Source organism: Scyliorhinus torazame, chromosome 1 (genome assembly GCF_047496885.1).
Source record: "Scyliorhinus torazame isolate Kashiwa2021f chromosome 1, sScyTor2.1, whole genome shotgun sequence".
NCBI classification, from domain to species: domain Eukaryota; kingdom Metazoa; phylum Chordata; class Chondrichthyes; order Carcharhiniformes; family Scyliorhinidae; genus Scyliorhinus; species Scyliorhinus torazame.
Window position 1 is genome coordinate 332757851 of NC_092707.1, and position 26900 is coordinate 332784750.

Sequence of the window (26900 nt, forward strand, 5' to 3'; positions counted from 1 at the left end):
GCCCATTCACTATATTTAAATTCCTTCAACTACACAATCCCTTCTAAAAACAAACATTTGTATTCATACCCTGTGTAACCACTTGGAGCTGTCAATCCAATTGTGAACTGACCGACACCCCACTATGATAGGTTGTGGAATCAGTCATGCAGAACAAATCCTATAATGAGAGCTCTTGGGCTGAGTCAACCGAGTGAAAGACTAAACACTTTTTCTTAAGTACAGGGTATTTAAACACCTTAGCAGTTCCTAGGGATTTAAATGCCTTGTCAGCTTCAGTGTCCAATGTGTTTATTTGCTTTTTATGCATATTCATATCTACTTTTAACAATCCCAAAGGATACCTGGGGCGTCATTCTCCGACGCCCCCCGCCGGTTGCCGAAGTCTCCGGTACCGGAGATTGGGCGGGGGCGGGAATCGGTCCGCGCCGGTAGGCTGGCCCCCCCGCTCAATTCTCCGGCCCGGATGGGCCGAGGTCCCGCCGAGAAATTGCCTGTCCCGCCGGCGTAATTTAAAGTTGGTATTTACCGGCGGGACCAGGCGGCGTGGGCGGGGTCCCGGGGGGGGGGGGGCGCGGGGCGATCTGGCCCTGGGGGCTCCCCCACGGTGGCCTGGCCCGCGATCGGGGCCCACCGATCCGCGGGCAGGCCTGTGCCGTGGGGGCACTCTTTCCCTTCCGCCTCCTCAACGGCCTCCACCATGGCGGAGGCGGAAGAGACTCTCCCCACTGCGCATGCGTGGGAAACTGTCAGCGGTCGCTGACACTCCCGCGCATGCGCCGACCAGGGATGTCATTTCCGCGCCAGCTGGCGGGGCAACAAACGCCGTTTCCGCCAGCTGGCGGGGCGGAAATCCCTCCGGCGCCGGCCTAGCCCCTCAATGTTGGGGCTCGGTCCCCAAAGATGCGGAGCATTCCGCACCTTTGGGGCGGCGCGATGCCCGTCTGATTGGCGCCGTTTTGGGCGCCAGTCGGCGGACATCGCGCCGTTGGGGGAGAATTTTGCCCCTGATCTCTCCAAAAGGTGTCTCTGGACCACTCCAAAAGGGTACCCTAAACTCCAAAGAACAAATGTTCTCTTGAAATGTATAATGTTCACAACATATGATTTGGACATAATTGAAAATTGATTCTGTTTGAAGGCACCTGCACTTTTACACATGCAGCTGTCTCTGTGAACCACAGATGTGCAAATGATAACATGCCCCATTCCACCTTGGATTTGGCGACCGGACTCTGCACTCTGGCACCATTTTAGCTAAACTGGAGATCCTTTCAGTCATTGTGAAGCTTCACAATGAGTTTATCAATTAAATTGTGGTGTGGTACTGGCCATAATCTTCAAATCCTAGTGGATTAGAGAATTACATAGCTATAAAGTAGGCAACTGGTATTGGGGGGCAGCACGGCAACACAGTGGGTAGCATTGATGCTTCACAGCGCCAGGGTCCCAGGTTCGATTCCCGGCTTGGGTCACTGTCTGTATGGAGTCTGCACATTCTCCTGGTGTCTGCGTGGGTTTCTTCCGGGTGCTGCAGTTTCCTCCCACAAGTCCCGAAAGACGTGCTGTTAGGTGAATGGATATTCTGAATTCTCCCTCTGTGTACCCAAACAGTGCTGGAATGTGGCGAGGAGGGGCTTTTCATAGTGACTTCATTGCACTGTTAATGTTAGCCTACTTGTGACAATAAAGATTATTATATTAGCGTCTAACCAGTTTAACCTTTGGTGGGAAAATTTATAGAAAAGATAATCTGGGCAAAATTAACAGTCACTTGGTCGAGGATGGATTAAGAAAGTCCAGAATGTATTTGTTAAAGGTTAATCATGTTTAACTAACTTGACTGAATTTTTTAATGCAAATGAAATTGAGGATTTTGCTTTTGATGGAATGTATGTGGACTTTCAATAGGCTTTTGATGAAGTGCCACATAATAGGCTTGCCAGCAAAGTTGAAGCCTATAGGATGAATGAGACAGTAGCTGCATGGATATGAAGTTGGCTAGAGAGCAGTGATATCTACAATTATTTATTTTGAACTGGAGGAACATATACAGTGGTGTTCTCCAAGCAGTAGTGCAAGTATTGCTGGTTTTCTGATCTATTTTAATGACCTATTCTTGGGTGTAGGGACACCATTTCAAAAATTACAGATGACACTAGACTGGCAAGTATTGTGAACTGTGAGGACAGTGCTATAGACAAGATAGAAAGCTAGTGGAATGGGTGGGTTCTTGGTAGATGAAATATAGGGCGCGATCTGATGGTCGTGTCACACCAAGCGCAAATCCGAGCGAGCCAGTTCGATCACAGGAGACTCTGAAGTCCGGAATTGCGCCGGGCGCTGATCGGTGTTCGATCTAACTGGCCAGCTTCTGTTGGAGATATCAGGATCCTGCCGCTGCAGTGTGGTGAGAAACCAATAATTACTAATTAAGGCCAATCTCCAATCCTTTCTAGGAAGGACCACCCCTATATAACAGCTTCCTGTGATATAACCGGCTCCCCAGCGAGCGAGCACGCGGGTGCCAATTAACCGGCTCCCCAGCGAGCGGTCACGCGGGTGCCGATTAACCGGCTCCCCAGCGAGTGGTCACGCGGGTGCCGATTAACCGGCTCCCCAGTGAGCGGTCACGCAGGTGCCGATTAACCGGCTACCCAGCGAGTGGTCACGCGGGTGCCGATTAACCGGCTCCCCAGCGAGCGGTCACGCGGGTGCCGATAATAGGGCTGGTTTAGCACAGTGGGCTAAACAGCCTGGAGAAACCGCCAGAAACATTCGCCAAAAATGAAGTAGAAACATTTCCATTAGATCGCGGCCATAATGCAAAGAAATGTGAAAGGACACATTTTGGGGAGGCAATATATATTAAAGAATAGAATTCTGATGGGGTTGAATGAACCTAGACACCTCTGGGTACATGTGCGCTAATCATTGAAGGCGACAGAGTAGTTTGAGAAAATGGTTAACAATGATATGGGATCCTTGGCTTAATAAATAGGGGTACAGAGTACAAAACCAAGGATGTTCTGAGGACCCATGATGAAATATTGGTTTGGCAGCTAGTGAAATTTTGGGTGCGATTCTCCCAGCCCCGTGCCGGGCCGGAGAATCGCCGCAACCGCGCCACGCTGCCCCAACGCGGCCGAGGTGCGGAGTATCGCCGCCATTTGCGCCGGCGCGTTTGGCACGGTGCCGGTCGTGGGCCACTGTACGAGGCCAGGACGCTGATTCTCCGGCCGATCGGTAGTGGTTCCCCCCCCCGCAGGCCTACTTTGTTGCCCGTTCTGCCCCAGAGCCCCAGCGCCATGTTGCGTCAGGGCCAGCACGTTCCTGTGGGGCCAGAATCGCTAGTGTCCGCGCCATCATGAAACGCGACGGCGTTCACGACGGCACGGACATTCTGTCCCGCGATCGGAGAATCACACCTATTATGTCCAATTTTGGACAGCAGGCTTTATTTTTTTTAAAAATCTTTCCAAGAATTAGGAACCTCCTGTTACATGGAGAAAAGGTGAGGTTATTCTCCTTTAAGAGGAGGTTTGGTAGAGGTGTTCATGAGGGTTGTAGGCAGATAGAGAAAAACTGTTTCCATTGGCAAAAGAGGATTAGATCTGAAGTAATTGTCAAAGAACCCACGGCATTTTTCACAGCAAATGGTTGCAAACTGGAATGCACTGCTGGAGAATGTGGTGGAACCTGATTCAGCATGGGCTGGATTCTCCAATAATGGGGCTATGTCCCCACGTCAGCGTTTTTACCTTAAGAAAGTCCTGAGTGATTCTCCCATCTGCAGGGGTTGGCAGGGCCCCAGAGGTGTTCTCGCAGCTCTGGCTGCGGATACGGGACACCGTACTTCCAGTCAGGAGTCCGTACATGCGCACGGCGGCGGCCGTCCCGTACGACATGGCGGAATTGCATCGCAGACCGTGATGGAAGAAGTAGGTCCCCCGAGATCGCGCATGCCTGCGGATCGGTGCTGCCCGATTGTTTGCCTGGCCGTCCATGAGGCCCATCCCCGGTGAACGATCGCCCCGCCCCTCACCGATGTTCCCGACGCCCGATAGGTAGTTAGAAACACGCCGTCGGGAACTCGGCCAGTTGCGCGCGGAGGGGAGCTTCTGTCAGTCGCCCCCTACCACATACGGTGCCACGTAGTTCGCGCGCACGCGATTCTCAAGCTGCCGGAGCGCCGCCGGTCCGAATTTCCGGGTTGACAACCGTTCTGCCCCCCCCCCCCCGCGCCGAACGCAATTTCGGCGAGGAGGCTCGGTGAATCGAGCCCATGGTCTTTGGAAGGGATTTGAATAAACTCCCTGAAGAGAGGATTTGCAGTGCTACGAGGAAGGTCGGGGGGGTGGCAATAGTTAAATTGGTCTTGTAGAGAGTTGGCAGATACTAGACCGGCCAAATGGCAGTAAATATTCCATGAATTTAACATTGATTGTTGGTTGGTCAATTAGAAGGTCTATAGGATTCTCCATGATCTCACTCTTTGGAAAAATTGAAATCTCATGGCCCAGAAGTTCCGGTTAGCACCCCACAACTGATTTGTGATTTAATATGCCCACTCAGCCTTTGCACATTCTGATGCTGGCCCCAGCAGGGTTACAGTAACAAACAAAACTGGGAAGCCAAATAGCGAGTGAAATTCCAGCGAAGCCACACCCATTTTTCATCATGAACTAAAGACACATCCCTTAAGGTCTGTGTTTAGTTCATTGACTTGCACTGTTTTAAATGGATTTATCACCTCTAACACTGCTCACTCTCCTCTCACCAGCAAGCTCACCTATCATATTGTTTACCCTCCCCTCATAATGCTTATCTTCCTCTCCAGTAGTGTTCACCCTCCCCCACCCTTTCACTCCCTGACCATGCTGATTCTTGCGGTCAGGAGCCAGGGACTCCAGAACATGGGAAGGTGGATGCTGGAGGGGTGAACCAGTCATGATAGCACCTGGCGGGGGGGGGGGTCTCGCTAGGAAGTTGCGGCGCCCTGGTGGTAGGGGACTGGGCAGTGGCACTCTCCCTCGACACCTTGGCACTGCCAGCCTTGCACTTGGCAGTGCTACCCTGGTACTCTCTGAGTGGCACTGCAAGGCTGGCAGGGGCACTGCCAAGGTGCCAGGCTGGCAGTCCCAAGGTGCCCAGGTGGCCCGTGCCAGGGGTTGGGCCCGGGTCTTGCCCATGAGAGGTCGAGTGAGGGAAGGCTTGAGGACCCTTGAAGAGGTAAGCTGGGTGAAGTGGGGAATGAGGCCATGGTGGAGGCACTGAGGGGGTTCGAAACAGGGCTGCCTTTAAAAGTGGTTCCCGATACTCCAATAGTCTTCCTGCACTGTCGATCTGAGCTCACCAGTGCAGAAATGACTTAAGAGTGGCTTCGATCGGGAGTCCCTCACCAAGGCCAAACAAAATAGCAATGTGCAGTTGAATAACGGGGTCTTTTTCGGCGCAGCAGCACTGGGAATCACCCCACTAAACGTGACGTTCAGCGGACTTCAACTTGAGTCCGCTGAATTGCACCCTTAATATTCCAATATTTGGGTCTGTAATGAGAAGCTTGCGGTGGGGTGGTTGCAGTGGAGAAATGACTGCTCATCCTTGAATCTAAGCCAACATTTTATAACTAAAAAGAGGGGAAGGATGGATACCGGGAACGGGCTTTTGAGGATTGGGTACCTACCCATCGACCAGAATTTTCTAGCCCCTGCATTGGCGGGATCTTATTTCATTGGCCCCAGGCCATGCCACAGGAGAACCCGCTGAAGTGAGTCTGGAAAATTCTGGCCCTTGGCACTGGAAATTGCCACGATGAGATCCCAATGCATGACGCGACGCATGCCTATTTTCAGCAAGAGCTTTGGCTATTGTTAGTCAAAATGCTGGACAGAATGGGGTGGTAAGTTTTGTTCTCTATCACCCCATTTATAATTGAAGATGTGGATGAAAATCGGGGCTAGGCTCTCATTGCAGAGAAGGAATGTATTACTTAAGTTTAGTTTTAAAAAGTTACCTGAATTGAAAGATGAAAATTACAATCTTGAAATTGCCCACAGACAGTAGAATTTTAAAGTATGTGGATTTTACGTATACATACATAAAGAGCGCGATCCACTGGTCACATTGCACCTGAAAGTCAGTGCACCACGACGCAACATTGCCAGTAGACGCCAGGAGAACCCCGCTCCCGGGATCTACCCGGCTTGCTATGCCTTGTGAGATCTAACGCAATCATGAGATATTGCGATGTGAATCCCGCCCATTGTGATTGCCAAATCTGCACAGTGGAGCCAGATAGCTACTCTCACTCTAATATGCAGTTCCCTGAGATAACTGAGGCGTTGGGATCTATCCCCTTCACCTTGGAGATGTGCGGCGAGCACTGGTCAGTACTGGTCCCCACAAACGCAGACCAGGCGGAACAGCACTTGAGGGGGTCTCCCAGGGGATTGGAGGACCCCAGGTGCTTGCCCTCTAGTTGGGTGGCACCTTGGCACTGCTGGTGCACCTTTGTGTCAGCCTGGCACTACCAGCTGCAAGGGCCACTGCCAGGTTGTCAAGCTGGCAATTGTATTGACGGGGTTCGGGTCCGGGGGTGCCATTGCAAGTGGGTGGCGGGGGGGGGAGGGGGTGGGGAACAAGGAGTTGGGATTTTGGGAGGTTCATAGGTCACGTTAGGGACTTTTAAATGGCCTCCCGATCTCTCCCAGCACTGAGGAGTTCAGGCGAGCGGTGTGGCCTCGGTCATGCGTTCTCCATTGAGGCCTCGTATCTAATCGGAGTAGCGTTAGATAGCGTTATGTTTCTCGCCGCTGCAAGCACCAGGAAATACACAGCTACCCACGCTTGCTATGGGACTCCATTTGGTTAGATCAGGCCCAATTTATTTTACGTGGAATAACTGGATGAATTAAGTTAAGCACTTTTTCTTGGTACTTGCATTTTTGGGGATATTTAGTCTTACCTACCTCCAGTGAAGAATTCATGGGAAGCTTATGGAGTGATGATCAATATTTAACAGGATGATGTAGCGGTCTGCATTTACAGTGTGACCACTCATTCACCGCAAGCTGGTACCTCCATTCTAAAAATGCTTACTTTGCATTTCTATGAATAAATGTGATACATACATCAAATATTAGCAATGGTTTGGGCTGTAGCATTTTATTAGATTGTACCATTTCTCATTTGAGCTGCTCGGATGTTGAGATGAAATGAAATTTCATTCATCTGCTGATGACTGATCAACAAAGATATGACGATATCCAAGTCCATGACCTAGCTTTTCTAGCACAGGATTTAAGAAGGAGAAAACAAGTGTGTTTTAAAAATGTCAAGGGTTTCTCTGTACTGCATGCTCAAAAGCATTCAAACCTATTTTACAGGAATATCTCTTATAAAGATGTTTTGCTTAAAAATACCCCTCACTTAAGTTAGCTTCTGTTTACTGTAAAATCTTAGGTTTGCCCTATTTAGCCTGCTAGAAAATCTTTTTTCTTTGTTCTGTTTATTGTTTACCTCCATAAACGCAGTTTACAATTTGTAATATTTCCGTTTTCTGTTTGTGTAATTGTAATGTTTTATTTTCCCTTCCAACTTATCTTTGCTACATGCTGGTCACCTGTAATAGCCTCCCAGTTCTGATGACCATCATCTTTTGTTCTCGTCACATAAGTTGCCTGACCTGAACATCTCTAGCATTTTCAGTTTGTGTCAGATTTCCAGCAACTTCAGTATTTTATTACTTTTTGTTCACAAGATTTCTTGATTTTAATTCAGCCTTACGGTTCTAGAAACTTCCAAAGTTAGAATGTAACAGTAAGGCGAAGGAAAACCTTGGGCTGAATTCTCCGATCCCCGATGCCGTAATTGCGTTTGGCGAGGAGGCGGAGAATCCCTGATGAAGCCAAAATCGGGGGCGGCGCCGCTTGCACGATGCTCCACCCCCTGAAAAGCGGCGTACTCTCTGGATACACCGCACGCTGTATCCATGGCTCAGGCCATTGCCTGATGCCCGCCCCGCGATGCTCCGTCCCCGACCGGCCGAGTTCCCAACGGCGTGGAACTCTCATGTTCTCGCCCGGCGTGAATTTAGCGTGGTGGCTGCGGACTCGGTCTGGCGCCGCCACAGTCGGGGGAGGGACGATCCGCGGGCAGGGGAGGGAGGGAGGGCCCTCCCTCCCCGGCCCCGGAGAAGGGAATCGGTGACCATTTTGCGCCAGTTTTCCTAGAGCAAAGCACCACTTTTCACACCGGCGTGGGGACGTAGTCTCCCAAACAAAAGTTTTAAAACATTAGGCATTTGCCATGAGTCTAAATTCTGAATTTTCTTTTGAATGATCATATTTTTACAAATTATATTCTTGAAATAGTTTGGAAGACTGAGGTTCCCTCCACATTTGTGCTCTGTTATACCTGGGGCTGAATTCTCCGCTTTGTGATGCCGGCAGCGAGAATTGTGATCGGGCAGAGAATAGCGCTGTGGAAAAATACAATTTGTGCTCTGCGTCGATTCCGTTGCCATGCTCCGTTTCTTCACTGGCAGTGTTATCGGAGGTTTGCGCAAGTCCATGCAAAACTGCCATTTGCATGGAATTAAATATCATTAGCAGGTTGGACACTTCGTACTCCACCCCTCCGTGATGCTCCGCCTCACTTAGGTGACTGCCTCGCAGGTGCTAATTAGTGCAAGTATTTACAAGTGGGCCTGGGCGCCATGGCTGGGGAAGGGGAGAGAGCGGGAGGCTAAAAAACTCTCAAACATTGTCGGGCTTGGTGGGGGGTGGCTTCCCAGGCTGGCGGCAGGAGCTGGGATCGACTTGGTGCCAAATCCTTGGATTCGGGATGTCTCCCTAGGGAGTGGGGTGGCCTGGCTCAGACTGCCATTGCTGCAGTGTGTGGATTTAAACACACCTTTTGATGCTACGTACAAGCTCCTGGCTGCTCGCACTGCTGAATGCTCACTGTGTTCGTGAATGCTCAGAGAGCCTCGGGTCATCTGGGAGCCCACCCACGCTGGAAACCTTCATACCCCAGCAGTTCCATCAAGGAGATGAGCGTGGCCAAGCTCAAACATTGACCCACTGGGTGTTGGCACTCCTCAGAAGCGCCACCCCATTGCAGAGGAACAGGGGATTAGCAGAGCTCACCCCAAGCAAAGGACACCAGCACAGTGGCCTTTGGAACCCTCACTGATTGTCTGCCCCTCTCAGGGCAGAGGCCTCACCAGTGGCCCCCCAACTCCTCAGGATCACTGCTGTCACTTCCTGGTGAGGCTGGCAGCACTAACTGCCTCTGCCACCTCCTCCCAGGTGCTGTTCAGGAAAGCAAGATTGAGTCTGTGGCCCACACCTGAGAGGGTGTTTCTCCTCTCTTCATTGGCATCGAGCAGTGGGTACACTTCAGACTCCTGAAATCCGGGGGGTGGGGGGGAAGAGTGCAGGTCTTCAGTGAGCCACCTTCGTGCCTGCAGGGAGTGTGTGATGAGTGGAGTGCTTAAAAACAACTCCAGCTGTCAGGCTCTTTCGCACCAATTCTGGCCCGTGCGATTTCACCACCCTCTTGGTCAGGAATTGCTTTTAATTCACGCCGGCAGAGTGCTGGACCTTTTACATGTCCTGACTCACTGAACAGATAGTGACCCCAATGGAAACGCGACTCGCATGCTATTCAGTCCCACTGAGAACACTTGGGGCAAGATTCTTCCACCCCCACCGCAAGATTGCCATGGGAGGGGGCGGACTATGTAAAGGTCCATTGACATCGGGTGGGAATTTCCAGTCACCAGGTGGGCGCAACTGGAGAATCCTGCCCATAGTATCCCAGACAGAGAATTCCAGCCCTCTAATCAGCGTGTAAACAAGTTATGCAAACTTTTCACGTGGGTGAATGATATCCTAAACTATAATACAACCAAGTGCACAATTCCGAGGACTCGAGTTAAAATCCACTTTTTAGTGGGGTGATTCGCCGCAGATGCAGCACCGAGGAACACCCCACTATTCAACATCACTTTGCTGCTTTTTGGCCTCGGAGGTTTCTTTCTGTCAAGGCCACACTTCGAGAGATTTCCTGCTAGCAGAAAAAGCTCCTTGCAGATCAATGCGCCATTTTGGCAGGCTGCCCTGATCTCCACCCACCCCGCCCCCACGCTCTTTTATGATTCCCTGTCACCCCCACCAACCTCTGGGGAGACCCCCTGAAATTTCCAGCCTGGCACTCTGACCGTGCCACCTGGGCACTCTGATAGTGCCAAGATGGAACTGGCAGGGTGTCTGGGTGACACTGCCAGGGTACCGAGCTGGCAGTGCCCAGGTGCCACCCTGCCCTGCCCCCGACCACACGGGGATCTCCAATGGCCTGTGCGGCCCCTCCCCCCTGCTGTGGCAGGCTTACAACTGGTCCACGTTTGTGTGCCCTGGCGATGTCGCCCAGATGCGGCGGTGAGACCCTGGCGCCGTGTAGATCTGCCGTCCAGGTATTTATGAGTCATGAGGCCCATTTAAATATGCAGATCAGGATCATGCCCAGTGAGGTTGAGATCCAGATTACGCTGGACGGATCGAGTCGGGTGACTCACGCAAGATTTCACCGACCGATTTGGGGCTCCGCACGATTTGGCCATTGCGCCCAGATCCACGTTGGGTGCAACAGGGTTACTGAATCGCGCCCCAAGTCTTCTACATCTTTTAAGTCTGTCCATCAACCCAGCATCCCAATAAGTCTCCACCAGGCCACATCTCCAACCCATAGTATTGTCCAAATGCACTTGTTTGGATTGAGCTAAGTCTATCAACCTTTGTGTCCAGCTTTACAGGCACATGGGGAAATGATTTTCCTGCTTTTAATTTTTGAGAACGCTAAAAGATTTCTCCTTTGAGAATATGGAGCGGAGCTCCGATCTTCTCTGTATTTCCTGTTTCTTTAAAAAATATATGTGTTTATGGCATAAGTATGTCACATTAACATCAAACCTCCCTGATTGCATTTTCTTATGCATACTGTGCCTGACCTGAATGAACAATATTTACATGAGTTAAAATCTAAATTTTTAAGGTGCCTTTGGCCTAGTTGGTTGACTGCAATTTCAACTGATTTTATGCCCATTTACACTTGGGCATATTTTAATGAGATTGAGAAGATACCTGAATGCAACGTTGGTGCATTTTTAGGTTTAACTTCCAGGTTGAGGCCAAGGAGAAAATAAGGTAACTATATCACAGTCATTAAACCTTGAGATTCAGCAACATTGAATGTATTGACAGTTGATGCTGGCACGGACAACTGCTGCCAGCAGAAAATAGAATAAAGCTCCACTTAAAATTAAAACTGTATATATTTTAAAAAGTGATTACAGGGCTGTAATCTAATCTAGGGATTCAGATGCCTGTTATAAACCACTCAGGCTTTGTCCTCGCAGTTTATGATGCCATGTCAAGCCTTCGATCAAATTACTGCTTTGTAATCATTGCCAGGTATCCATTATTCTCCATAAAAAAGTGACTCTTGTAGAGTTGTCTGGTTTGTGTAATTTATTCATATAATATTATTCAGTTTTAAAAAGATGTTGGGAAAGATTTTTTTTGAACAAGGGAAGGATAAGAGAGAGAAACTAAGGTTTTGATATTGCCATTATTTACATCTTTATTGGCAGGTTCAGAAGGACTCAAAAGGAAGTACACAGTTTACACTTAATTTTCCAAGGTCAGCATAGTACAGGTGCAGACGCAGCTGGTATATTAATAGTTGAAGTAAGGAATTGTGTAAGTAAAATTTGAAGGATTATGGCAATGGAAGGACAGTAACAAAGACACAAGTTCTTAAAAACTTTGAGAAGCCCCAAAAGGCATTTGAATCCTTCAACAGCTTTTATCAAGGCTGATGGAGCAGGAAACTAAGAAGAATAAGCAAACGTGAAAGAAAAGGAAACACAAGCTGAGCACCTGACCCTTTATTTAATGTCTGCTTTAACAGAAGTGTTACATTAAATGATTGCAAGAAGGGTTGCCCTCTGTGTTGCTCCATGGCACTGTTTCCATTGCAATTCACCTACCTGTGTTAGCCCTGTGCTGTACGGAAAGCACAGGTGTCCGAATCTTTTAGCAGGTGATACAGCCCTGCTTCTGCTCCTCTTCAAACCTATAAATTGCCAGGAGGATATGCCAAAACCAGCAGAAAGCCTGGCTTCATAGTTGATGTGGCAAGTCAGCCTATATAGGCTCTTGATTTTCCTGGCATACCTTCTTCGAATAGAATAGAATCCCTACAGTACAGAAGGGGCCATTCGGCCCATCAAGTCTGCACTGACCCTCTCTGAAAGAGCACCCTACGTAGGCCCACTTCTCCTGCCCTATCACCAAAACCCCAACTAATCTTTGGACACTAAGGAGTAATTTAGCATAGCCAATCCACCTAACCTGCACATCTTTGGACTGTGGAAGGAAACTGGAGCACCCAGAGGAAACCCACACAAACCAGGGGAGAATGTGCAGACTCCACACAGTCACAAAATGCTGGAATTGAACCCGGGATTCCTGGGGCTGTGAGGTAACAGTGCCAACCACTGCTGCCTCTTCTATGCAGTGCTGATGAAAGTATAACCTGCTGTAATTCAGGTGCCTCCAAGGATGCATTCAACATTGCATCTTTTGCACCCATCACATATCTCAGTGTTGTCACTATTTCTGCTGTCCAGTTTCTTTTTGGAAAGCGGAGCCTCCACCTGCACTTAACTGCTACCAAAGTGAGATATCATCTCTCTATCTACAGGCACAAGTACCATGGAGGATACACAGAACACCTCACATGCTTGGTTTCTCTACAGGTCTTCCTCTTCCAAATACATCAGCTAGGAATTTACACTTCCAGTATTGTGAGAGGAAAATTGCAAAAAGGTTCATAAGCTAAGTGGCAGCAGGAGAAAAAAAGGAAAACCGTGAAGATGCCAAAAATGAATGTGACTGTTTATAGTAATTTGCATGACTTACAGTATATATAAAGCTGCAAAGCAAACTCGGACTGCATTTTAGGTGGACGTTCTTTGCATCTGGCAACCTGCAACATCAGAATGGTGGTAAATGCTGTGCATCCACCAATTAATACCAAGGTATTAATTGGCCTGTTCAACACTGCCACTGGCTGTTAGTGTTGCCTATCAGAAACTTTGTGCAGCTCCAAATTTGGCATGTTGAGAGCTGGGACTGTCACCCACTCCATTTTCACTGCAACAATGGCAACTGGCGACTGAAAATTTAGTCTAAGTTCTGTTTACTCTAACTCTCCCCTACCGTACTACCAAACTATTGTATTTTGAACAGCTGAAAAATATTTTGCTTCCACTAAGTTATGAGGCGGGTAATTCCAAATATTTACTATTTTTGAACAAGTTATTCTCAAGTAAGTTTAAAGCTTTATAAATATATGTTAACAGGAAAAATGCAGTTGAAAGTGTTTCACTCCCACTTCCTTATTCTACTGAAAGAGGTAAGTAACAAATAATGCATCAATCAGCCTCCTAAAAATCTATCATTTTGGATCTTTATCTCTGTGCATCGGTCATTTTAGAACTTTGTTACATACGTACCTTAAAGAAGTTTCATTCACTTGCAATGAGGTAATACCCATACACACTTAATTCTACCACCCAAGGGTGCACAGTTTCAATTGGTTCCTAAGCCGATTCAGTGTGCTGTTCCCAGCATGTAGCACAGCCTTCTCCAACCATACCAAAGGCAGTGTATAGAGCCAGTCTGGAGCCCAGCACTTGAGCGTAAAAGACAAGGCTGAGACGTTGGTTATCTACAGCAAACTGGGTGAAGCATCCTGGCCTCCTCATTAGGTCCCCATCATCGCAGGAGTCAATCTTCAGCCATGAAACACCAGCTGGAAGTTCCCCTCCAAGACACTCACCATCCTGACTTGGAAATCTATCACATTTCTTTCTCTGTCACCGGGTCAAAATCCTAGAACTCCCTCCCCAACAGCACTGTGGGTGTACCTACTCTACATGGTGTGCAGCGGTTCAAGAAGGCAGCTGACCACCACTTTCTCGAGGGCAATTGGCGAAGGGCAACAAATGTTGGCCTAGCCAACGATGCCTCATATCACATAAATGATGGGTTCTTCCAGGATCATTTGCCTTCAAAACTCATTACAGTTTGGTCCAAACACAGATTTATTAAATAGAGACATAGAATGGTTACAGCACAGAAGGAGGCCATTTGGCAATTGTGTCGCGCTGGCCATCCGAAAGAGTAATAAACTCAGTGCTACCCCCCTTTTTCACTGAAGCCCTACAGTTTTTTTTCTCTTTTCTGATAATCCAATTCCATTTTGAAAGTCTTAACTGACCCTGCCTCTACCACACACACAGGAAGTGGATTCCAAATCCAAACCACGCGCTGCGTGAAATGTTTTTTCCTCATGTCACTAATACTCCTTTTGCCAACTACCTTAAACCTGGACCTTCTGGTTCTTGGTTGTTCCACCAATGGGAACAGTTTCTCCCTATCTACCCTGTCTAGACTTCTCATGATTTTGAATATCTCCATCAAATTTCTTCTCAACCTTTTCTTTGAGGGAAATTATCCCAAATTCTCCAACCTAGCCACATAAATGAAATTCCTCATCCCTGAAACCGTTCTCCAGAAGCTTTTTTACCTCCTCTCTGATGCATTCACATCATTCTTTGTATGGTGCCCAGAATTAGATGCAGCACTCCAGTTGAGGCCCAACCAGTGTTTTTAAACTTACAAGCTGTCAGCAACATGCCAAGATGAACCATGCAAATGTAGAGTGGGGAGTGCCACTTTGGTGAAACTCAGGCTAGGAAGCCTTTGAACGGTGAAAAACTGATGAGCTGCAGCCATGTCCAGGTGAGAGGCGGCGGCTCATGCATTCTTTCTCAAAGAGTATTTTCACTGCTTGACAAGTGATTGGTAACTTCTTGGAAGACATTTTGGCTGTCTTGCACTTAACTCTATTTCAGCTGCATGATGCCAGCATATGCCATGGTTTATTTGGCTCTATCTTACATCTCTAATGAGGAACAAAAGGAGCAACAATACTGTCAGCTGCAGCATTCACTGCCTTAGTCTCATCTGCATGACTCTTCATAGGGCAGGGGGATGGACACAGAATAGGCTCCTAGGAGGTGAGATCCTAACCCGGGATCTACCAGCAGGGGTTCAGCTGTATCAATGTGCCTGAGAACCAGTGCCTCAGGCAGTTCAGGCTTTTACAGCAGTTTATTAATGACATCTGCGCCTCCGAGAATAAGACCACCTTTCCAGTGGACCCAGTGGATACACATTACCAGTGTCCATCAAGGTGTCTATCACTTGCTACCATCTGAGAAGGATCATCTCATTGCATTCCTTCATATCTCTCAGCCGAGCCTCCAGGTAAAGGTTAGAGATCCAGGGAGCAGCCTTCCCAAGTCTCTAATAAATGTGTGCAAGTGAGCCATTCTGACTCTGCTATGGTCCTTTTGATTCAAAGTTCTTGCTTTCACAGATATGGCATGAGACCTCACCCACAAGAGTGATGCTAATGCCCTAACTCTGGTAAAGAGCCAAGGCAAAGTCCATTGACAATTCCGGTGGGTTTCTGATCTGCTAATTGTCCAGTGTTTTGGCAGCAACTAAAAGTTGAAAATTCATCCCAACTTGTGCCTTTTAGAGCACAGGAGAGCGAATGACCCAGGATGATATTACAATTCCAGGATATTTCTAGTACCATTTAACTTCTTTTGTTTATTCAGAAAGGAACATGGGGCGCAATCTTACCAAAAGGGAACAAATTCCCCGAGCGAGCGCGTTTAGCCAAGGTGTTTCCTGGCACTCGCAGTGCCAAGAAACGCATGGCTATTCAACTCGACTCGCTTTGAATAAGGGGCCTGAACGGGAAATGCTAGGCCGAGGCCACACACAGCCCCGTTTTTTACAATGGGGAGTTCCGCTCGCAGGAACTCCCCTTGTGCAAGAGATCGGGGTGCCATCTCTTGGCCTCCCCCAATTCTAAACGCAACATGTTTAGAATTAAAATTGGGGAATTCCCTCCCCCAAGTCTAAACGCAACATGGTAGGGTTCCCTGGCTCCACCCCCCAACACTTTGTGTAACCCCGGCCTCATTGCGTGTGCACAGAAATGCCAGCTTGGCACCGTGCAGGCAATCGGGCCAGGGGTACCCTGCATTGGGGAATGCAGGGTGGGGAGTTAGGTGGGGACCCTTCCATAGTGTGTTTGGGCTGGGGGGTCACTTTAGGAGCCTCTATCGTGACACCATTTAAAAATGGCGTCCCGATCATTCGCTACACTGGGGAGTTCCAGTGAGCGGGGCTCCCCAGTGTACAAAACAGAGCTGTGTGCGGCCTCGGCTGCGCGTTCCTCATTGAGGCCCCTAATACAGCACGAGGCGCATTATATAGCCATGTGTTTCTCGGCGCTGTGAGCGCCGGGTAACACGCGGCTAAGCACGCTCACTATGGGACTTTGTTTCCAATTAGTTGAATCCAGTCCATCGTCTCTCTTTTATGGTGAATACTATTGAAAGAGTTATTATGCATTCTTGGTTGGGAACCAAGACATCAGTTAGTGTACTGAAACACCTGAGGCCCAGGGAAAACATGAATTGACAGTTCTGGATCTCATATCAATTCGATAATGTTTACTTACACAATGTCAAGTGGTCTTGAGTGCTTGCAGTTTCAGCTATTGATAAAAGGTTTGAATGATTGACACTTCTATTGTGTTGTAGTAAAAATTGGTTATTTTAAAACAAAGTGGGGGCAGCACGGTGGCGCAGTGGGTTGCACTGCATCCTCACGGCGCCAAGGTCCCAGGTTCGATCCTGGCTCTGCGTCACTGTCCGTGTGGAGTTTGCACATTCGCCCCATATTTGCGTGGGTTTCGCCCCCACAACCCAAAGATGTGCAGGGCAGGTGGATTGGCCACGCTAAATTGCCCTTTAATTGGAAAAATGAATTGGGTACTCTTTTATTTAAAAAAAAAAATAAAATTTTGAAATCAAAGTGGAAAGTTACCAATGAATAACTTTTTAAAAGCTTTTTGTTTACATATCCTATTGTCACTCTAGTGTTCATAGATTCTATACAGTGTATAGGGTTACAGAAGTGCCGTAGCTTGATATGGGAACATAAGAGGCCTAGGGGGAGGGTGGGGGGATATAGCTTGGTATGGCGGGGCCTAAGGGGTGGCTGAGGGGATACAGCTTGGCATGGAGGGGCCTAGGGGGTGGCTGAGGGTGGTTAGAGGTAATGAGGTGGCATGGATGGCGGCATGTGAGGGCTGGAAAGTCTTTCTGTTATTATAAAATTCCACAGCTCCAAGGCAGGCAGTTCAAAAGACCTGCCTCGGCACCAAGCAGCCCTGTGGCTGTCTCCAACCTGTTTGCAGGTCGGCTGCCCAACTGCACACCCACCCACCCCTGTCCCGAGAATGAAATTCCCATTTTTCGAGCACTTCCTCCCGAGGCAGCCAGGTCAAGCTGGGAATTTTCCCTTCTCCCACTACCTGCCTCTTGGGTGAAAATCCACACCACAGTAACTAAGATGCTCAGTGGCCCTGAACTGTCAATAATTTGCATTGTTGTGCTGGTGACCTTGAGGAAGCACTGCTTTTAAATTTAATGAAACACACAGCCCCCCCCTGACAACCATTGGCAATGTTTCAACTGTGGGCCACTTTCTCATGTATGTCTCAGCGAAGGTGGGGCCCTCGAACGCTTGCGGAACAGATTTTGTACTATTATTTGTTGTTTTTATTGCCAACTATTACCTTGCACTGCATCGCCAGAGATTTAGACTTGTTGAAATAAAAAGAGATCAAGTATCTCGTTGGGTGCTTCAGAAATACGGAAAACCCATTATTACCAGTGCAGAGATTAGTTATTCTTTGTTACGAATCATGACTTACTTCACACACTTGACACTTAAAAAAGGGTGACTTTGTTTGCAGATCCTTTCAGTATATCAAAAATATTTCATGCCTATTTTTAATAAATTGAGGAACATCTCTATATTGATAGCCATTCTGCATTTTAATGCCAGAAGAAGCAGAGGAGAGAAACTTCCAATTTTCAGTTGCTGCTGCCAGGAATAAACTAGCTGTAATGATCTGGTAATAAAAGACTATACACATTCTCCAAAGCTGTTAATGACTACTAAAAATGGAAAACATCCAAATTGTAACTGGCTTTGTATCTATATGTTAAGTTAAAATTTTACATTCACACAAATTTCCTGTTAACACAACTTGGCCTGGAAATTGGGCTGCATAAAGTCAAATGCTGGGCAACCTAGTAAGTCCACAAAATGCCAAGCAAGAAGCAGGCACACACTTACGGCCATATTATCCTTGACCAAAGCTTAACACTTGAATGAGATCCCCACTGCAGGTTTGTTTTGCGCGTGAAGCAGTTCTCCCAATATGGCAAGCTGCACTCTGACACCGATCTTGCAAATGCCTGCAACAAAAATGTAGAGTTGGGATACTCTTGATCGCATATTAAACCAGCAATTCCTTCATTTCCAGCCCCAAGATCCCCAACATCTAGTCTCCCTGAGCCTAGGATTTTCAATCTCCAAGCCTCAAACTCATGGGTTGCTGCTGCTTCCTTCTGTCCACCCAGACTGCCAAGCATCCCAACTAATGATTGGTATCCCCTCTGCGCCCCCCATCCCCCCCCATCCCAAGGTCCACTCTCTCGACCCCAAGGTCCATTGTTTCTACACCCCGTGAGTCTGTGATCTTGCTCTGAAAACGTAAATTAACTGTGGTCCACAACAATGCTAACAATGATCCAATCTTCCTCAACTTGCCTTCTTGGACTCCTCCCACAGAGCTGTTCCTATTCGAATGAGGTCCAAGGCCCAATACCTGAAGTTGCTCGGACCTCTCCCATGCACGTGCAGGTAAGTACCCTGTTTCGATGGAGTGCCCAAATTGAATTCTCTGAAATTTCTCAGCTCTTGATGATGTCTTGTCACACTGTCAACTGTTATAAACTGCTGATTCCCATTTGTCGTGGACTTAGTACATGTCAAAGCTATCCCCATGTCGCAGTGTACGAATTTGAAATGGAAGAATGTAAAAAGTTATTATGAATGGAGAAGAAAACAGGATTAGAGTAGATAAAATAAAACTGGCAGAGAAATGGGTAAGATGACCTAAATGGTTTCTTTCTTTCCTGTAATTTCTGAATTATAACACCAGTGTTGTTGGACACTAACTCGAACAGATGCCCCTAGTTTATGTATCCATAGAGTATCTCTCTCCTATTTCCACAATGAAATGAAATATGTACAGGATTCCATGCAGGAACTAGGATTTAATGACTCTCGACTCTGGCGAGGCCTAGACTTTTCACTGCCCTGTTGTTTAGGGTGCCTCTGCAGGACAGGACTTCTGACCACTCATTCGAGTTTTTAGCCTCAATAACAATTTCAAAGTGAAGGCGGTTACTTTAGCTCCTGCCAGAGGATAGAATTCTAGCACAGGCGGTCTTGAATGTTTTTAGGAAAACCATTTTGATTCCCGTCTTGGGCCCACTCTGCATGCAGAATCCGAGTCACAAGCTTGCACAAGATGTGGCTGCAGCAATACATTTCATCTGCCTTCCAGCAATCATTTAGTGCCTCTTGCTTGGGTCAAACAGGGTAGACCTTTCCTCCAGCAAAGGTAGAAATGGTGAGAGCCATGAATGGTGATGATATTTCCATAATTTGCATAAAGTTTACATAAATCTGCCTACATATGCAGCATTATACTATCTGGCAACAAGATTAGTCCTCTGAAAAAGTAATGGGACTGTGACAAGGTATCTCCCTTTCCCTCCTGTTGCCACGAGTCTGCCAATAAAATTGGCCAGCGACAGGGAGCTAAAACCACTTTGTTTATAAACAACCCCGTGCTATAGGCTGAATGTGGCTTCACTGGGCAACTCCTGATCTGAAGGAGTTGATCTGTTGGAAATTAAAGTAATAAGTAATAAAAACAGTGGCTACATTCTCTCTCTCTCTCTCTCTCTCTCTCTCTCTCTGAGAATGCATGGGCTCACCATACAATGTCCCACATTTGGAAGCGCTGCTTGGCCATTTCCATCTTGGAATTACTGAGGCAAACCTAAACTGGAGGAGGAGAAAGATTTTCTTGGTGTGCAAGATGCATGTTGCAATCCCTCTAAGAACCAACAATGCTATTGCCTGAATTATTTTTTACTTCTCACGGGCAAGTTGTTTTTTGCTGTTGGGGTCGTTCCCAAGGTGAGGGTTTTACAATTGGTGATCTCCAGATGTTTCTTTTTCTTTTTCTAACTTGAATGCAAACCGGTTGCAGAGGCAAAGGGAAAGAGGAAAGCGAGAAAGAGGAAGTGAAAAATGAAAAGTAGAGAGAGAAATGTAAATGAGCACGTAGAAAGAGTGAAATAAAAAGAGAGGGATGGACTTGGAAACTGGATATTGCAATGATTCCAAAATGTGCAAAAGATTTGGAGGTCGGATACTGTTTAATCATGATGATTCTTGAAAAACGTGATCCACTCATTAGCTATTATACATGGATTTAGTCCACTGCTCCGAAGGTTGGATCCCTGTCTTAAATTAAACAAAGTTTAAGATGGAGGAACTTTGGAATGTTGGCAGGATTGACGAGGTTCATATTTTCAACATTCTAAATAGATATCAGATTGGGCAGAATTGGCATGCAGATGTAGGGCGGGATTCTCCTGCTTCCCAGCTGTATGTTTCTTGGCGGCGGGAGACAGCGTACCATTCGCTGGCAGCATGATCCTCTGCTCCCACTGCTGTCAATGGAATTCCCCATTGAAGCCATCCCACGCCGCTGGGAAATCTGCAGGCAGGGGTGCATCGCCGGCGGGACCAGAGAGACCCCCCCCCCCCCCGCCAGCGAATGGCCGGAGAATTCCTTTTTTTTTTTAAATTCTCCTCCTTTTTCACATTTTCTCCCACATTTACATCCATCAACAATAAACAATAATCAGCAAGATATGTCAGTCCCCATAATAACTACGATCCCATCTACCCACCAACCCCCAAACCTCAACCCGCATGTTAACATAAACAAATGGCAAAAAGGAATCTGGGTTCCCCCCCCCCCCCCCCACCGCAGGTCTCCAACTCCTCCTGTCCACTGCCTCTTGTAAAACTCCTCCTCCCAACCTCGGTTCCTTTCCCCCCCCCCCCAACTTTCCACCCCGGCTAGACCACTCGGACCCTGTTCTGCCAGGCTCCGATGGCCGCAGCCCCTCCCCCCCACCTCACTCCCATTCACTGGCCGGCTTAAACCGGCCAGCGTGGAGGCCCCCACCCGGGTCCCTTTCCCACTTGCCCGGCCCCAGGAAAGCCCAAAGATCCCCTTTTAGCACACAAACCCCGCATATCCACCTACACCCCAAAGAACTCTCATTTCGAGTGAAAGTCCCGTCCCTTCCCTTGTCCAAATATATACCACATTGGCTCCTTTAATCTCTACACCCGCGCGCAGTGATACAAAAAAGAAGAAAATACAGTCATGAGGTTACATCGGCACATGGCCATTCCTCAATTTGTCAGTTCTGCCACAGTCCTTCTGCTTTTGCAAACTCCTCCGCTGCTTCCGCCGTTCCAAATTAAAAATCCCTGAGCTTGTAAGTCACCCTCAGCTTCGCTGGATATACAATGCCACACCGCACCTTGCTAATGTACAGTGCCTTCTTCACCCGGTTGAAGGCAGCCCGCCTCCTTGCCAGCTCCACCGTAAAGTCCTGGTATACACGTATACCAGCTCCAGCCCACTGCACCACCCGCTTCTGCTTGTCCCAGCTCAGGACCTTCTCCTTCACCCTGTACCTACGGAAGCACAGAGTCACTGCCCTTGGCGGCTCACTCGCCTTTGGTATAGGCCTCCACGACCGATGAGCCCGATCCAGTTCATATCGGGAGGGATCCTCCCCCTCCCCCAATAATTTTGCCAGCATCGCGGCAAAGTACTCAGTCGGCTTCGGTCCTTCAACTCCTTCGGGCAGCCCCACAATCCTCAAATTCTGTCGCCTGGATCTGTTTTCCAGGTCTTCCATTTTTCCTCGCAGATCCTTGTTAGTGTCCATCACCTTCCGCATCTCTTTCCCCATAGAGGCAAGTTGATCACCGTGCTGCGATAACGTCTCCTCCACTTCCTTCAGCGCCTCCCCTTGCTCTCGCACCTCCGCCACTGCGCTCGCCACCTCCGTCCTCACCGGGGAAACCGCCTCCTCCACCAGCACACTCAAAACCTCCCTCATCTCCTTCATCACCGTCACCATGCATTTCGCAATCTGCGCCAACTGCTTTTCAAATTCCGCAGCCATCACCTTAGTTATTTCTTCAGCCGTAAGCAGTGCGGCCTTCCCTGGTGCTCCAGCCTCCATTTTTCCTGGTGACTCCGCGGTGACCTTTCCACTCCCCGACAGACCTCCAGCTGTTTTTTTCCTGGCCGTTTTCTTGCTCGCCCTCGACATTTTTCTTTGTTCCTTTTTTCCTCCTGTGTCTCCACTGTGTCTCCTCCGTGCCTTCTCCCTTCTTTTGCTGCCTCCGCGGACCCTGGGACCGGGCTTAAAAGTCCCGAAAATGCCGTTGCCGACTGGGAGCCCTCCATTGTGCAGACGCCTCCCGCCCGCTGTCACCGGAAGTGGCTGGAGAATTCCTGTTTGCTACACTGAACCAGTGTTTTTTTTCTGATATTTGGATGCGGTGAAAGTGGGTCACAATTTGATTGGGGGACTTGTTTTGTTTACTGATTATAGATTTTCTTGTCTTGGCCCTTTTCTAGAAATGGTTCAAGTTTCATTAAGAGGTCGAATCAACAAAATTGGTAGCACCAATCACACAAACATTACAAATGTAATGAAATGTGCCCTCTACTTATTATAGTACTGACCATACTTTTTATAGTACTGACCCAAAGAGACTTAAGTCCCAGAAGATTTGTCATTTATCATTTTCGAGTTTCGATTTGCTCCACATGCCAAATGCTTAACATTGAAGCACAACCAAAATTGTTTGCCTTCCCCCCCCCCCCCCCCCCCCCAACTCCCCACCCCTCCGGGGACAGGATGAGGCAGAGAGACATAAAATTGGCACAGTGCCCACTGCACTTATCCATGGGCCAATTGAGGCCCCTGAGTGGCCAATTAACGATCTCCGGCCGCCTCTCGGGGTTTACTTCTGACTTGTAGGCTAGGGTCAGATGTGCAGCCCGAAAGGTTAAACTTGGTGGACTGGTAGCTGGGCAAGGGTGGGAGTGATTCCTTTTCAGGGATCCTCTGTCGTTCGGAAGCCCCCCTCGGGAACAGGGATCCATCCCCTGTAAAGAATACAGCCTGTGATTTAGCAATGGTTAACTTGCTATTCTTCAACCTGATAGTGGCCATTTAACAGCAACAGAAGACTGCATTTATAGAACATCCACACATCAGTCTTTGACCAGGTAAGGATTTAGTAACTGAATTCTGAATGAGCTGCAACTTATGGGGAGTGAAAGCAGATAGACTGACTAGGATAGTATTTGAGTAGTTGACCCTCAGGAGATTTAAAGTCTCTGCCATAGTGGCAGAAACAATGGAGGCAAAGTTGTTTTTAATCTTGGTCTTAATGACCGAACAGAAGAAAATCAACTTGGGATCAAACCACAGTCTCCACTGACCTATGATGACAGCCAGGAAAGTTGATGGAGTTGAACTGAGACACATGGAAGCAAAAGGATAGCTTCTGTTCTTCTCTCATCGATAGAAGAAATTTTGATTTGTTCAGGACGTGGGGCACGATTTAACTAAATAGAGCAAAGTCCCATAGTGAGCGCATTTAGTGGTGTATTCCCCGGTGCTCGGTGCTGAGAAGCATAACGCTATTAAATGTTACTTGGGGGCTTCAGCGGGAAACGCACGGCCGAGGCCACACAGCCCCGTTTTCTGCACTGAGGAGCTCCTCCCGCTGGAACTCCTCAGTGTACTGAGAGATGGAGATGCCATTTTTAAATCCAATCTCTGGAACCCCTGACATAACTCCTAACGTTAGGGCAGCACGGTAGTACACGTGGCTAGCACTGTGGCTTCACAGCGCCAGGGTCCCAGGTTCGATTCCCTGCTGGGTCACTGTCTGTGTGGAGTCTGCACGTTCTCCCAGTGTCTGCGTGGGTTTCCTCCGGGTGCTCCGGTTTCCTCCCACAGTCCAAAGATGTGCAGGTTAGGTTGATTGGCCAAGCTAAATTGCCTTTAGTGTCCAAAAAAAGGTTAGGAGGGGTTATTGGGTTATGGGGATAGGGTGGAAGTAAGGGATTAAGTGGGTCGGTGCAGACTTGATGGGCCGAATGGCCTCCTTCAGCACTGTATGTTCTATGTATGTAACTCCTCGATTTCCCCCCTCCCTCCCCAAGCCCCAACTCACTATATGAGGGGGTCCCCGGGCCTCCCTATATGCCCCAACACCATTTATGGAGACCAGTTCTGAACGGCGCTGGCTCAAGGTCTCCGAGGCGAAGGGAATAGATCCCAATGCTTTGGGTGCCTCAGGAAACTTATTATAGTGAGATTTGTTGTCTCCCGGCTTCTATCAGCCACGTTGCGCTACAACACACTGCTTTTCGGGTGCAGCGTGGCCGTTCGATCGCGCCCTTGATGTTGGTCAGGTAATTTGGGAATCAAGTTCTGATGTCTCCAGATTTCATGCACCTGAAGTGACAGCGAGGGATAAAGGTGAGCTATTGGTCAAAAGACCGAGCAATGAAAGATGAATGGCTGGTGAAAGTAGCCACAGTCTGTCATGCAGACTGTGGCGTGCGATAGAAGTAAGAAGGGGAAAATAGGATAAAGTATGAAGAAATCCTCTAGTGTTGCCACTCGCCATGGCCATGTCTCTTCACCCTGCTCAGCAGCCAATGATTGGCATAGTCTATGGTGGCTGATTCATCCTAATGGGTTCCCAACAAGAATTTAAGTGCTGTCTGGAACCACCTGCTCAGGTGTGTGCATCACCTGCCCAGCTTCTTTGCATGTCCACTTTTGGGCATGGTTCAATTTTTGGTCCACAATATCTGGTGTTTTGCAAAGAAAATGAAATATTACCTCATTAAGGTACCTGAATCTGTACCTGAAGTGCTGTAACCTCCAAGGCTACGGACCGGGTGCGTTTAAATGAGTGGCTCGTTTCTTTTTTTTTCTCTTTTTTTTTTTCTCTGGCTGGCACAGACATGAAGCACTGAATGGCCTCTTTCTGCACCGTAACCTTTCTAAGATTCTAACCCATGTTGCCATCTGCACAGTTGCAGAATAGTTTGTTCAAATCTGACCATCTGTTTTTACTGGGAAGGGGTTAAAAAATGAGGATTGACTCCAGCTAGATTCTAATCCTAATTGCAGGTTAGTGGTTTTAAGTTAGTGTATCTCATTCACTTTCAGGGGCTCTGCCAGCTTAAGGCAGCTGAGCACTGAGCATAATCGAGCTCCAGGACATCCAGTATTATTTAAAGTGGCAACACAAATAAAGCTTTAGTCAGTAAAACCAATCAGCAACAAGTTTAATGTCTTCTGTAATGCTGACCAAAGGGCGCACACGTTGTGCAACATTTCAAAAAGTATGTTTTACTTCAGGATACTTTTGAAATATTTTACTTTCAATGATCACCATTGCTGCCTTTTGTACATTTTGTGCACTATTTTGAACTTGGTATCCACATAGGTCATGGAAATTATATCCCACCACCTTTCAAGGGAACAAAAACCCATCTAATCATTAGTATCTTGGTAGTTAGTTTAGTTTTGAGACAACTTTGCAGTCTACTTGCGTTTTCTGCGTACTCTCCCTTCATATTTCATTTTGGATGTGTACCAATAAATGAGAAGTGAATGTACTCTGAAGAAACCAGACGAGGGATATTGTGGCTTTGCTGTGGGCAATATTACAGGCACTATATTACTGATGAGCTTTTTCTCCGGTGCATACTTATCTGCATCACCCTGAATTTGTTGCTGCACAGAATAACATAAACTGTTGTCATCAAAATCCCAGAAGAGAAATTATTTTGCTACTTTTAAAGAAATGTGCAGGATTGCATCAATTCATGTGCAACTGTCAAATGGTTGCCTTGTGTTTAGGCTAGCCTTGCCTTTGCTAAAATCAACAATGCTGGGAAAACTCAGCAGGTCAGGCAGCATTTGTGAAGAAACATTAAGGTTTCAGGTCGAATAACCTTTTCATCAGAAGTGACGAATGATAGAAATGCAAGTGTTTCCCTGGGGCCGTTGCATGAACTTTTATTTTGTTTAATCTCTCCTGCCCTCCACCCTATCACAGAGCTTCCCATGGCTTTAAAAACTCTCATATTTCTATCATTCTTTAGAATGGAACGTCATTCGACCTGAGCTGTTCATTCTGTTTCTCTCCGTTGATGCTGCCTGACATTTTTTCAGAATTTTGGAGTTTCATTTCAGACTTCCAGTATTTTGATTTTGTACATTTTGCTTATTATTATATCTGGCAGACACTTGAGCCACTTCAGAACCTTGCTGCGTCGCAATCAATTGAATGAAATGAAAAGATACTTTCCAGAATAATTCAGCTACGTACTGCCCCTCGAGCTGGCGCTATGCAAAATCAGAGTTGCTAAAAATGGCAGATCCACAGCTTCCGGCCACTTCTGGCATGGCCCTTATGTTGTGCCATGCTGGTAAAAGTGCTAGCATGATCTGGACACTTCCACACTAGGCAGATTGTGATACCTAACAGTCTGTTGGACTGACACGGGTTATGCCAATTTGAACTGCATAGGTCCATTTAACGCCATGTCCTGAACATTCCCAACTGAACATGCTTTCAGATTCATGAGTGCTCCCTCACGAGTGTTGTTTA

General features: G+C 47.6%; 1 protein-coding gene across 4 annotated transcripts in view; it reads left to right on the plus strand.

The window, feature by feature from the left end:
- The window catches only part of prox1a (prospero homeobox 1a), a 151779-nt gene that overhangs the window by 37118 nt on the left and 87761 nt on the right, over positions 1 to 26900 (plus strand). For 2 of the 4 annotated variants that reach the window (XM_072508938.1, XM_072508949.1), the window contains exon 5: positions 18864 to 18935. The exons of the other annotated variants lie outside the window; for them this stretch is intronic. In XM_072508938.1, coding sequence (XP_072365039.1) covers positions 18864 to 18935 — 72 coding nt within the window. The remainder of the gene's footprint in view (positions 1 to 18863; positions 18936 to 26900) is intronic. 4 annotated transcript variants of the gene reach the window in all.